The sequence below is a fragment of the Stegastes partitus genome, unplaced genomic scaffold (assembly GCF_000690725.1).
Source record: "Stegastes partitus isolate 25-593 unplaced genomic scaffold, Stegastes_partitus-1.0.2 Scaffold515, whole genome shotgun sequence".
Classification (NCBI taxonomy): domain Eukaryota; kingdom Metazoa; phylum Chordata; class Actinopteri; family Pomacentridae; genus Stegastes; species Stegastes partitus.
In genome coordinates this window covers 29,762-43,979 of record NW_007578246.1, presented here as the reverse complement: position 1 = coordinate 43,979, position 14,218 = coordinate 29,762, and the positions used below count along the sequence as shown (strand labels likewise).

General features: G+C 43.0%; 2 protein-coding genes across 2 annotated transcripts in view; one reads left to right on the top strand and one right to left on the bottom strand.

Annotated features, from left to right (window-relative positions):
• snx2 (sorting nexin 2) overlaps positions 1–6,965 on the bottom strand; it is a 38,369-nt gene extending 31,404 nt beyond the window's left edge. The window contains 1 exon segment of the mRNA XM_008287695.1: positions 6,774–6,965. Coding sequence (XP_008285917.1) covers positions 6,774–6,875 — 102 coding nt within the window. The 5' untranslated portion in view covers positions 6,876–6,965.
• A 1,510-nt stretch (positions 6,966–8,475) lies between these two features.
• Positions 8,476–14,218, top strand: part of rnf214 (ring finger protein 214) — a 6,648-nt gene continuing 905 nt past the window's right edge. Inside the window, exons 1-6 of the mRNA XM_008287705.1 lie at positions 8,476–8,892; positions 10,599–10,828; positions 11,690–11,823; positions 12,148–12,376; positions 13,679–13,888; positions 14,070–14,202. Of these exons, the coding sequence (XP_008285927.1) occupies positions 8,718–8,892; positions 10,599–10,828; positions 11,690–11,823; positions 12,148–12,376; positions 13,679–13,888; positions 14,070–14,202 (1,111 nt within the window). The 5' untranslated portion in view covers positions 8,476–8,717. The remainder of the gene's footprint in view (positions 8,893–10,598; positions 10,829–11,689; positions 11,824–12,147; positions 12,377–13,678; positions 13,889–14,069; positions 14,203–14,218) is intronic.

Sequence of the window (14,218 nt, the reverse complement as noted above, 5' to 3'; positions counted from 1 at the left end):
ACCTTCAACCTTCAGAGTTCCTGCAGATAAAGACTGAGCTGATTCTGGGGAAGTCCAGGAACAGAACTGGGCTTCGTTATCAGACCGACTGGAAGCCGACTCGACAGATTCCTCAGAACAAGCAGCAAAGCGTCACTTCCAGCAGCAGCTTCCAGAGAAAAGCCGACCGACTCAGAGGAAGCGACTGAAGCTGGACGTGAGCAGAAAAAGTCCAGGTTCAGCAGTTTGCAGCCGCGACAGTCATCAGCTTCTGTTTTAACGCAACACTTTGTAAAGTCGTATCTTTAGATCTTCCCGTCAGATTTCTGTTCTTCTCGTGTGACGCAATGAGCTTCCTGCTTTTAAAGAAGTTCCCAAAGTTTCAGTTTGTTCTGATGGATTAAAGTCTCAACAGCTCGTCAGGACTCTTTGTTGTTTTTCTACCTTCAGGACAACTGATGACGGACTGATCGATCAGGAACTGGGACTACATTCAGTTTGTCCCACTCAGGTGAAGAGTTAAAGTTATTTTCACAAGTTAATCGACTCAAATCATTTAATTTCTCTCAGATGAATTTAATTCTTGATAGAAAGTCAACTTGAAGCTTCCTGGTTTCCAGCTCTGGATGAAGACATCACGACTCTGTCTTTTTCTTTGAATCCTGCTTAAAGCAAACTAAACATCAGAGACATGACGGGGCAGAAAACCAGATCTAATTCCAGCTTAAAGGAAACTAAACGTGACTCTGAGCTGATAGAAGCTGAACCAGGAGGATCTGCAGCTTCGTTCCACCAGAACTTCACTCCAGCTGCAGCTCAAACGCTGGTTTACGGCCTCATAAAACGTCCACGAGGCGCTTTTACTGCACGACGGGGGAAAGTTTAGCCGCTGAAGGACTTTCTGAAACGATAATAAAACGTAATAAAGCGGTTTTTATTCCCGTCTCCATGTTTAAACGTTAATGGAAACGTTCAGAGAGAAACGTCTGAAGCTCCGACACGGTGGAAACGCCGTAAAGCTGCGACGCCTTGGTCATGTGATCCTCACTGGTGGGCGTGGCCTCAGGTGTTTAATTAGCTCTGCGCTGTGATGTCACTGGTGGGCGTGGCNAATATCATCTGAACTAAAGAGAGAAAAATCAGTGAAATAATTTATTAATTAGCTCATAAATGATCAGTCCTCAACATGCAAAACTACTCTTTTAATTTAGCAGAAAATAAATTTTAGTTTTGCTTGCTGATAAACGTAACAGAAGCAGTTATTTGTAGAAACACTGATTTTTGTACATTTCTGTTTTAAATTAACGAGTAAATTAATTCTTTTTTTTTCTATTTTTACTAAATATGTGAACAAAATAGAGAAAATCTGTAAAATTACAAGTTGAATTTGTTTTTTTATTTTACTGATAAATGCAGAAAAAAACAGTTAAATGTAAAAACAGATTATTTTGATGTGAGCGTGATTATTTTTAGATGAAAATGTAAAAATACTTTGATCTGTGGTTTTACTGGTGATTATCTGTGATGATGAATGGGGAAAATGGGAAAATTTGTCCAAAAAATCCAGTTAAAAAACTTTGTTTTAATGAGTTTTATCTGTTTGTATTTAGTAAACAAATGTTTTCTTAACGGTTAAAAACAAAAAAAGGAGAATCTGTAAAACAATTAACTTGTTTTTTTCTTTAAATCCAGTTAAAATCACATTTAAACTTTATTTTTATCAGTTTCATCCGTTTGTGTTCAGTCAACAAACGTCCTGGTGAGCAGGAACCAGCGGTCGACAGGAAGCTGCTGAACGAAGCCAGAAGAGAAGGAAAAGGAAAAAGAGTGTCGGAGGATTCAGAGGAGCCACGTCGAAAAAAAACAGAGGGGGGGTGGACAAAATAATAGAAACACCTGCAGCTAAATCAGCAGAAGAGAACGTTGGAGGATTAACGAGGTTCTTATCAAACGGATTCACCTCAGTCCACCCACACACACACACACACACACACACACACACACACACAAGCGAAGGGTTGTGACACTCGAGGAACACAGTCATCATCGCCAGGAATGAAACCAGAACGCTGACACGACGAAAACACGAAAACAGGCCTGTGTGTGTGTGTGTGTGTGTGTGTGTGAGTGTGTGTGAGTGTGTGTGTGAGTGTGTGTGAGTGTGTGTGTGTGTGTGTGTGTGTTGCGACATGATTCAGGAAGAAACTTTTTCTGATCAACTGTTTGAACCTGACGACCACAGATCTGCGTGAACAGGAGGCGTCACTCCTCCTCCAGTCTGGAGGATCTAAACGTAGTCGACAGTCACAGCTGCAGCTTCTGTCGCACCAGTTACTCGTTTCTACTCGTTTCTACTCGCAGACGTCAAACATCTGGCTCCAGGGTCGGTCGGATAAACGGAACAAGGTTGAGACGTGTAAACTAGAAAACATCTGGAATTAAGTGTTCAGGCTGAAGAGGACGGACGCAGAGAGAGTCCAGACAACCACAGAGAGACACAAAATCACTACACGAACTAAAAAGAGATGTAAAATGACTAAAAACACCTGTTTGAAGAAGGACAACAGCAGCACAGAGATGCAAAACAACAAGAACAAGATGCAAAATGTCCACAAAGACGCAAGAAACGTCCAAGAACAAGCCTGAAGCGACGAGCTAAAAGTATAAAAACAGCAACAAAGAGCGACAACAGGCCATAAAACGACCACAAAGAGACACAAAACGGCCACAAACAGGCCAACAGCCACCATCTGAAGTAGGAAAACTGCAACTAAGAAGCTCTGAGCAGCTACAGAAAGACACTAAACCACTACTTTAACCAACAAAGACACACAAAACAACAACCTGCAATAGAAAAACAGCAGCACAGAGATGCGAAACAATTAAAACAAGATGCAAAATGACCACAAAGACACAAGAAACGTCCAAGAACAAGCCTGAAACGACGAGCTAAAGTAGAAAACCACAAAAAAAAGAGAGAAAAATCAGTAGTCAAAGTCAAAAAGGCGCCGATTAGATGTACAATGACTTAAAAAAATGCAATAAATACACAAAACGACGACTTGAAGTATAAGAACGGCAACAAAGAGCGACAACACGACATGAAACGGCCACAAAAGCTGTGACTGCTGACTCCACAATCTGTTGTTCTGTCTTTATTACGTTGAAGAAACGTTTCCTGCATTAAACGTGACCACAGGGCTGCAGCCAGACATTATTCTGTCAGAAAACATTCATTAAACATATATTTTGGGTTATTAAGGCTCCAAAACATTCAGTTTATCGTCATTAGTGACGCAGAAAAGCATCAAATTCTCACATTTAGAAGCTAAAAGCTGAAAACATTCGACTCATTTTGTTTGAAAAACGCCTGAAATCCTGATTTAAGCGTCATAACTGATGTCAAACTCTGAATTCTGCCTCAGTGATGAATCAGTTCTGAGCTCTGGTCTGATTTAAACCTAAATCATCATTTATTTCTACATCTGGCTTTTAAACTCACAGGTTCTTCTTGTTTTCAGTCACTCGTGTTAAAGCAGCTGCTGGATGCTGACGATGGATCATCGACTTATTTTAACCACGAAAACTGTTGTTGTCAACGTTTACATCAGTTGAATTAACTTTAATCTGATTCTGAGTCTTTTTAATTGGATTATTTTTGTCCCTTTAACCACTAAACGTGTCTAATATTAGTTCAACCCAATAAGTTCATGATCCATCAGCACATTTGGCTTTTAAATCTGATTTTTGGACATTTTTCTGTTTTTTTTTTACTCATTTTGAAAACTGCCTGACAGATTGTTTTTGTCTTTTTATCAATAAAACCTGTTGTTATTGATGCTAATGTCATTTAAACTTCATTTATTTTAACTACAAAGACAATAAATTAACTTTCACCTGATGTGACCTGCTACAACAACCTCCACCTGACTGGCCCTGAACGCACCACGCTCACCTGTGTGACCATCACATGACTGACCGTGCCTGAATGCACCTCACTCACCTGTGTCCATCACCCGACCGGCCCTGAACGCACCACCCTCACCTGCATCACCTGACCATCCCTGAACGCACCACGCACCTGACCGAACGCACGTCTGTCACCTGACCGTCCCTGAACGCACCACGCTCACCTGTGTCCATCACCTGACTGATCCTGAACGCACCACGCTCACCTGTGTNCTTTGCCCAGAACAATATTTTCTGTTTTATATGTTTTTCTATTTTCTGAATCTCATAAAATCAAACCGAGACTCAAAGCCCAGAAACACAAACTCAGAAATTAATTATAACGGATCAGAAATCTGTGAAAATGTGGAAAAAGGAGGAAAATGTCACTCAGAAGTCCCACAGATTAAATCATTAAGGGTCGGTTCCTGAGAGTGGTCTGTAGAAAAAATATAAATTAAATAAAACAAAATAAAATAAAATAAAATAAAATAAATCTGTAAAAAAAAATAAACAAAATAAAAAAGTGAAAATCTGACATTAAAGGTGCCAGAAAAAAATATGTTAAAAATATTGTTGTGTTTAAAAACTGTTTAAATAATAAATAGAACTGTGAAATCATTATATTATAAATTCAGCTGATTTAAAACAGTTAATTAATGTCATATTAACGGGGAACAAATTAGTTTTTGATAAAAATGCAGATTTTTTTATGTGAACATTATTTACAGTTTTTTTAAGGTTAACACGTAAATTAATATTTTTTTTCTGTCTTTAACTGAATATCATCTGAACTAAAGAGAGAAAAATCTGTGAAATAATTTATTAATTAGCTCATAAATGATCAGTCCTCAACATGCAAAACTACTCTTTTAATTTAGCAGAAAATAAATTTTAGTTTTGCTTGCTGATAAACGTAACAGAAGCAGTTATTTGTAGAAACACTGATTTTTGTACATTTCTGTTTTAAATTAACGAGTAAATTAATTCTTTTTTTTTCTATTTTTACTAAATATGTGAACAAAATAGAGAAAATCTGTAAAATTACAAGTTGAATTTGTTTTTTTATTTTACTGATAAATGCAGAAAAAAACAGTTAAATGTAAAAACAGATTATTTTGATGTGAGCGTGATTATTTTTAGATGAAAATGTAAAAATACTTTGATCTGTGGTTTTACTGGTGATTATCTGTGATGATGAATGGGGAAAATGGGAAAATTTGTCCAAAAAATCCAGTTAAAAAACTTTGTTTTAATGAGTTTTATCTGTTTGTATTTAGTAAACAAATGTTTTCTTAACGGTTAAAAACAAAAAAAGGAGAATCTGTAAAACAATTAACTTGTTTTTTTCTTTAAATCCAGTTAAAATCACATTTAAACTTTATTTTTCTGAGTTTCATCCGTTTGTGTTCAGTCAACAAACGTCCTGGTGAGCAGGAACCAGCGGTCGACAGGAAGCTGCTGAACGAAGCCAGAAGAGAAGGAAAAGGAAAAAGAGTGTCGGAGGATTCAGAGGAGCCACGTCGAAAAAAAACAGAGGGGGGGTGGACAAAATAATAGAAACACCTGCAGCTAAATCAGCAGAAGAGAACGTTGGAGGATTAACGAGGTTCTTATCAAACGGATTCACCTCAGTCCACCCACACACACACACACACACACACACACACACACACACAAGCGAAGGGTTGTGACACTCGAGGAACACAGTCATCATCGCCAGGAATGAAACCAGAACGCTGACACGACGAAAACACGAAAACAGGCCTGTGTGTGTGTGTGTGTGTGTGTGTGTGAGTGTGTGTGAGTGTGTGTGTGAGTGTGTGTGAGTGTGTGTGTGTGTGTGTGTGTGTTGCGACATGATTCAGGAAGAAACTTTTTCTGATCAACTGTTTGAACCTGACGACCACAGATCTGCGTGAACAGGAGGCGTCACTCCTCCTCCAGTCTGGAGGATCTAAACGTAGTCGACAGTCACAGCTGCAGCTTCTGTCGCACCAGTTACTCGTTTCTACTCGTTTCTACTCGCAGACGTCAAACATCTGGCTCCAGGGTCGGTCGGATAAACGGAACAAGGTTGAGACGTGTAAACTAGAAAACATCTGGAATTAAGTGTTCAGGCTGAAGAGGACGGACGCAGAGAGAGTCCAGACAACCACAGAGAGACACAAAATCACTACACGAACTAAAAAGAGATGTAAAATGACTAAAAACACCTGTTTGAAGAAGGACAACAGCAGCACAGAGATGCAAAACAACAAGAACAAGATGCAAAATGTCCACAAAGACGCAAGAAACGTCCAAGAACAAGCCTGAAGCGACGAGCTAAAAGTATAAAAACAGCAACAAAGAGCGACAACAGGCCATAAAACGACCACAAAGAGACACAAAACGGCCACAAACAGGCCAACAGCCACCATCTGAAGTAGGAAAACTGCAACTAAGAGGCTCTGAGCAGCTACAGAAAGACACTAAACCACTACTTTAANCCTGAACGCACCACGCTCACCTGTGTCCATCACCTGACTGATCCTGAACGCACCACGCTCACCTGTGTGACCGTCACCTGACCGGCAGCGAACACACTTCGGTCGCTTCGCGCTAACTGGCCCTGCTCGGCTCCGGTACCGTCGCCCCGAAGGCCACCGTCGCCGTTGTTTACGGTTCGCGGCTCCTTTTCCGCCCGATGACGAAGCAAACGCGGGGCGCCGAGGAGCCGGCCGCGGGACCGAACCGGACCGAGCCCGGCTCCTCGGCGCCCACCGCCCCCCCCCGGTCGGAGCATCGCAGCCCGCCGGCTGCCGCAGCTCCCCCTCCGGCCTCCCCTCCGCCGCCGCCCCGCTCACCTCCTCCGGAGCGGCCGCCGGCTCCGGGAACAGCTCCTCCCCGTCCTCCAGCTCGTGGAAGTCGGTGCTCTCCGGCGGAGGGTCCCTGGCTGCGTCCGCCATGATCCGGTGGTCGGTGGCCGATGGGGGCTAACAGAGAGCTAGCAGAGCCGCCGACACAGAGGCGGAGAGCGGCGGAGTGACGGCGGGGAGCCGAGAGGCGGAGGCCGGTCAGGAGGTCCGGTCCGTCATGTGACCACGGAGGCAGCAGAGAGGGCGGAACCAGAGGAGGGCTCACTCCGCGGAGGTCCAGGAGCCTCTGACAGCGGCTGGTATCATAATAATAATAATGATAATGATAATAGTAATAATTATTATTATTATTATTATTATTATTATTATTATTATTACTATTGTTGTTGTGTTTTTTTTCATTTTTTTTATTATTATTATTGTTGTTGTTGTTGTTGTTGTTGTTGTTGTTACCTCCACCCAGTGTCAGTCTAAACCTGGATGATCAGCAGTGGTCATGACCAGAATCATTTCTCATGTTTCTGTTCATCCACCAGGATGGAGAAGCTCTTCAACCACAACCAGGTTTTTAATGATAATTATTTACTGTTATACAAAAAAAACAGTAAATCACATCATTGTTACTTGAGTCAGATGTCGGGTTTTAGTTATTTACTCACATCCCTGAACAGAAACATTAGTTTTAGCGGCTGAATGTGATGCTTGATTAACTTCTGACTTCTCAGAGAAGCCCAGCGGCTCAGATTTGGGTATAAAAAGATGAATTCAGTGTGAAATTCCTCCTGTTGACAGTAAACCACGGAGAGCTGAGTGGCATGAAAGCACTTCATGATGCTGGATGGTCCATAAATACATGACCAACATTATCTCTATTTGCTAAACACCAGAATAATAAGAGAGAGGATTGATTTATGACTTTCTTCAAAGTCAGAAGGACAAAAATGAAGATATTTTGTGAACTGTTGTACGGCTCAGATCTGACCACTGGGATGGATTCAGATCCACCAGCGTGGTTCAGATCCAGGACAATGGAGGTCTGAGGGAACCTGGATGCTGTGGAGCTGTTCAGGCCGTGTTACATTCATTAATGTGACATGTGGACATTCTGGACAGATGTGGAGTTAACATGTGGTGTAGACAATTCAATTCAACTTTATTTGTAAAGCCCTGTTTACAACATCTGTCATCTCACAGACACACACTGTAGACACCTGATATGAGGGGAATCTGGACCTGAACCGGACTGAAGGAGTAAAATATGAACATATGTGAGGGTTAAAGCTTGTTTTGTGTTTATTTGGATTGTATGGCTGCTGCCTCGGCCTTCTAAAAGAGGTTTTTAACCTGAAAGGGACTTCCTGGTTAAATAAAGGTCAACAAAGAAAGGCTGTGGAACAATAAAAACACATTATAAAGGACGAATGTTTGAGATAAAGCACATTTTACATTTAAGTTCAGACTGTTTTTACTTATGTTCATGTTTTAAGTCATGTTTTTACACTTATGTTTGGATTTTATTTGATGTTTTTTATACTTATATATATATTTTGTACTGTTGATATTTCTGGCTTTGAATGGAAGTAATTCTAATATAAGCAAAATAAACTGAACAGACAAACGCACACGTTAAACATTTACGTTCCGGAACCACTGGACGCTTCAGCCGGACCACATTCAGCGACGCACCGCTGCTTCCGTGTTGTTTACCAGCAGCAGCAGCAGCAGCAGCAGACACCGGGCGGTGACCGTAAACTGTGACTTTACCGGCAGCTAACGGAGGATAAACATCCTCTTAAAGGGACTTTCGGGACTCGCTCGGTGTGTGGCTGGCTAGCTAGCTAGCTGCTAGGCTAACACCGCGCGCTCACGTCGAGTTTAAAATCCAACGAAGAAGAAGAAGAGTTGTAGTTTCGGTTTTGTAGTTCTGTTAGCATGGAGGCTAGCGGGGAGACGGCTACCGTAGCTCCAGAAGAAGAAGGTGAACATCAAGTCCAGGTTGTGAGCCAGGAGGAGGAGGAGGATGAGCTGGACCTGGACCAGAACCTGGACCTGGACTTGGACCTGGACCTGGACCTGGACCTGGATCTGGACGAGCTGACGCTAGAAGGTAAAATAATCCAGAACAGAACAGCTCAGGAGCAGGTGCAGCAGCTGCGAGAGAAACAAGGAAACCTTCATGTTTCTGGGTTTTCACACAGAAAATAAAGATTTTACACATTTTAAACTCTTCCTGCTCATCTAGGGTCAGAGTTCCTGATCCGGATCCGCTGTCATGTGGTTTAGTTGTGAGAAAAAAGCAGGAAAATCACTTTATGTGTGTTTTTACAGATGAAATAAAGATTGAACTGAACTTTAACTTAACTTTATGTAGACTTGGTCTGCTCTGGTTTGGGTTTATTAAAATCAAAGTGAAAAAACAGTTTTCTTGTATTTCCAGTCATATAATAAACACTTAAGTCTGAGTGAACCTGTGTGGAGCTTCTCTGGAGGACACGTACACTGATCTAAACCTGAGCTAATAATGAGAACAATCACCGTGTTTGGATGTTTTTACAAACAGAATGAAGGTTTTAAAAATCTAAAACTAAACTTTAAACTGTCTTTTGCTTGTCGGGAAGAATTGAATCCACATTTGAGGCGTTTCTGTTGATCTGCTCTCATGTGGAGAAAAATGGCTTTTATGCAGTTCACAGATATATTAAAGGTGTTTTTAAACAGTTCTTCTGGATGAATCTAGTCCACATGTGACAGGTTTAAGTGAAGCAGGTTTTAATTTATAAATAAAAGGAATGAATGCGACCATGTTGCTGTGTTTTTACAAGTACAGTCTTTATACTGACCCTGTTAATTCACTCAACATGCAGCTCGTCTAACATGAATCTTCTTGAAATAAATCAGACAAAAACTTCTACATAAATCACTGAATCCTGTAAAATCCCACCGCTCTGCTCCAAGTGCTGTTTGAGTTCTGAATATTTGAAAGTAAAGCGTCTTTAAAGCTTAACCAGGTGCTTATTTTTCACAGGATTTAGATGATTTATTATTTATTTATAAACATCTCCGAAACCTCAAGAAAAACTTCGACCTTATAGTCATGTCAGAAGCTCACGCTGATTTATTTAAAAACAGAAATTAAAATAATAAAAAATCTATCATTTATCATCAAAAATTTAAAAAAATCTTTCATTTTTAAAAGTTGATATCTCCACTGATATTCACTCAGTTCCAACCTTTTTGTTGTTGTTTTTAGTAGAAACTTAGTTTTGTTAAATCCAAACGTCATTTGTTGCTGCGTCCAAACCGGACCTCCACAGGTCTTCCTGAAATCAGCCTCGATGCTGGAAAATCCTCTTTTTAGGACATTTTAGCTGTTTTTTTCCAACAGGAAGGATTGTTTTGAGTTCCTTGAAACATTTTTTTTTTATTATTTTTTTTTTTAGGGAAAATCTTTATATTCATTAAATACATATTTTAAAAAATGAAAGATGTTATTATTACTCCTTTTATTATTTAAAAAAATGTGAAAATGACCCATATTTTGTAGTTTTCAGTGGCTTACGTTGGTTTCCATTAAGAGGAATTGGAATAAATATTAGTAGAAAAATTCATTTTCATATTCATTTGGAGTAAAACTGCAGGATTTAGGGAGATTTTATTTGCATTATTTTATTTATTTATTTATTTTTAATGCGTGACATGAGCTGGGAAACGTTCTGAAGTTTGGGTGAATTTGGTGAAATCGCCCTTTAATAAAATGTTGACGATTAGAACTCCACCCACCGTTTCATGGCTTCGTCCCGTCCCCCCTCCCAGACCTAATCCAGAGGGTCCAGGCGGTCCAGACCGACAGCACCACCACCGACTCCAGCATCTCCACGGAGCCCGACTGGGAGAGCCAGGTGGCGGCCATGTTGGAGTACAGCTCCACCCTCAAGCAGCAGTTCGAGCAGCTGACCAGGAAGCAGGACGAGGAGGAGGTGGAGCACGAGAAGCACAAGCAGCAGCTGCAGAGGAGGAAGGAGGAGGCGACCCGGCAGCACCAGGTGATCCAGAAACACACAAACAGCTGAGAGCTTCTGTCCATCTGGTAGGACAAAGGTTATCATTCAGTCTCCCAGAACTCTGAATCTTCTACGATGGAACCATTGAAACAAGAAACAATCGAGTGTTTTGGTTCCTTCATAGATTCATTAAAGGTCTTCTGGAAAATCTTCTGGGTCATAAACATTCATGCAGAAATGCTAATACCTGGTTAAACGTCCTCCTCAGTCGGGTTCTTCTGTTTCTTCTGGTTCCGTCCACCAGCTTCTGGTCCATCTCTGACTCCTCTGGACAGAATCGCTGCAGTTCAACTAAACTTGTCGTCTTTCTGACTCAGACTTGTTCCTTCATCAGTCCACAGGTTCTGGATGGTTCCAGTCAGGACTTTGGGGAGACCAGTCCAGAACCTTCATTCCAGCCTGATGGAACCATTTCTTCACCACTTTGATGTGTTTGGACTCATTGTCTGGTTGGAACATCCAACTGTGTCCAAGATCAACCTTCTGCTGATGGTTGAGGTTTTCCTGAACAACATGGAGGTGATCCTCCTTCTTCATTGTTCTATCTACTTTGTGTGAAGCTCCAGTTCAGAGCATGATGCTGCCACCTCCATGCTTGGTGATAGGTTTGGTGTTCTTGGGGTTAAAGGCCTCACCTTCTCTCCTCCAGACATGGTTCTGCTCAGTGTTGGTTCCATCTGACCACAGAACGTTCCTCCAGAAGGTCTTTTCTTTGTCCATGTGATCAGCAGCAGTGGAGCCTGAAGGCATCACTTCCAGAGAAAGAGCTTCTTGTTGCAGGCCGCCTCTGATCACAGCGTGTAACCACATGTACAGAACATGACTGACTGACTGTGTTTTCAGGCTCTGCTGGACAAACTGGAGTCTCTGCGAGTGAAACTGCAGCTGAACAACTCGAAGGTGGCCAGGAAGAACTTCCTCACCAAGAAGCAGGAGATGATGACGGAAAAGACCAGAGCAGAGGACGAGAGGAACAAGTAAGACGTGAGAGAAATGAATGGAAAGAAGTGAAGGTTGTGTCAGGATCAGCAGGTTTAGGACCATTTCAACACCTGTTACTGTCTTTGTCTGACTTCCATCGACTGTCATGATGCTGCAGCAGATCTTCTGATCCAGGCCTCTTTATCTCTTCCATAAGTGCTCTGAGTCCATGAAAGCTGCCTTTAGAAGATGTTCCTGTGACTTTAGGAGTAGATGGTTAAAACAAACTGACTGTACTTTAAAAACAAGGCGTCAGTGACAGAAATAAAACCGAACCGAGCACCGTGACCTGACCTCCTGCCCTCTGATTGGTCGATCAGGTCGGCCAGGGAGCTGGAGGAGAGCGAGCGGAAGCTGGCGGCGCTAACGGAGGAGCAGAGCGAGGAGCAGCGTCGGTGGCAGCAGGAGCTGGAGGAGCTGAGGAGGGAGATGGAGCGCACCAGGAAGGAGGCGCAGGAGGCTCAGCTGCAGGCGCTGCAGGACGAGATCGTCGCCGTGGAGACGCAGCGCGACGTGGCCATGCAGCGCATCGAGGCCTGGATCAGGGAGGTACGGCGGCAACAACGGGTTTATCAGGCATTTTGTTCTGCTTCATGTTCCTTCTCTGTGGCTCATGGTTCACGACGATAACGTCCTGCAGCTCTGTGGAACCAGAACATCCGTCTGACGCCACCAATCATAAAGACGTAGGACAGAAGTTAATGAATTATTTTCCTGTTTTAGGTTCTTTTCTTACAGAACTGTGTAGTTTTGCTCTTTCTCTGGCGTCCTCCAACAAACATCACATTATCTCCAGAACAGGCTGGTTTACTCCAGACCTCAGCCTTAAATCACATAAATATTGCTGTTTTGTTTTACTTTTTCAGTGTAAAAGACTCGTATTGCAAATACATAATCTGTCCATAATAACCCCGGTATGAGGATTCTTTCTAGGGATGCACATTGCTGATAGTTAGCATCGTTAGCGGTGCTACGATAGCGCTGCGTTGAGCTACGATCTCACAGGATTCACCACAGAATTTACTTTGTGTGGCCGCTTAGGGATTCATATTTTACCACCTGTACCTCTGGTCAGGAGTCACCAGCGGCCACAGAGGTGCTCGTTGTTCGCTAAACCCCCACAATGCTCTCTGCTTGACAACACTAATGCACCATATATTACCTGACATGCACGACTTTGTCTGCTGCTGAATCGGATCACACGTATTTAATCGGTTGAAATTTATATTTTTTTAAATTTGCGATGAAGCGATCATCATAAACATCCTGGAATCTTCTTACTGTTTTCTGGCTGTTAAATGAGGTCGTTTGGGGGATTTTATTTTCTAAACTCAACACACCTTTGTCTGTGAAGATCCTCAGTCCTCCAGGTCCTGGTTCTTCTGGTAGATTAATTGTAGCAGCTGGACCTGTTTGAGTTCCTTGAAGACGTTTCATCCAAGAGGCTTCATCAGTTCTGACTGGTTGGGAGTTCCAGATACTGATATCCTCGTTATGCGAGTCTTAACGAACCCTGTTGTGGCAGAGGGAGTCCTAACGACTTGCATAACGAGGGGGAGGAGCAACAAACCCCCAATTAAAACTGAAACTCAGGTGTTAATGGCTCCTTAGGTTACAAGTATCTGGAACTCCCAACTAGTCAGAGCTGATGGAGCCTCTTGGATGAAGGTGGAACGTCTTCATGGAACTCCAGCAAGTCCAGTTGCTACCATTGATCTACCGGAACAACCACACCCTTCAAACCCACTGGCAGGTTTTTGGTGCAGAGCGTTAGAAACACTCCTATAAACCCTAAAACCGGTCCTTTGACATGTAGTTCTGCTTCTCCAACCCTGTCCTGCCCTGCCCCAGGTGGCTCAGTACCTGAACACTCTGCGGGTGGAGTTTCCACAGCAGTACCCTCACGAGCGGCTCAAGTGGGAGAAGAATGAAAGTCAGGTCCGGAGGAACCAGGCCGAGCTGCAGGGTCGCTTCCAGGAGGTTCTGAAGCAGCTGCAGCAGGGACGGGAGCCGGAGTCCCTCCCCAGGATCAACTTACCGACGCTGCCTCAGGTTCCTACGGTAAGACGGCGCCGGCCGGCCGGGCGGTCCGGACGAGCCGCTTCACTCCCCAAAGTGGCAGCAATCACAGTTGCAGTGTCTCCAGGAGTTGCTCGTTCTAGTTGCTGTTCTTGATCCGTTCATGCAGACAGAAACTTCCTGCTCATTCTCGTGCCGCTAACGTTCCGTCCTTCCTCCGCAGGCCGACCTGAGGTTCAACCAGGTGATGCAGTCCCTGGTTCGTCCACAGTTCATGGCCCCGCCCCCTCCGGTCCAGATGAACCAGCCCCTCCCACCACCACAGAGACACCCCCACATTTACCAGCAGCGCCACCGTCACCCTCCCCCCCA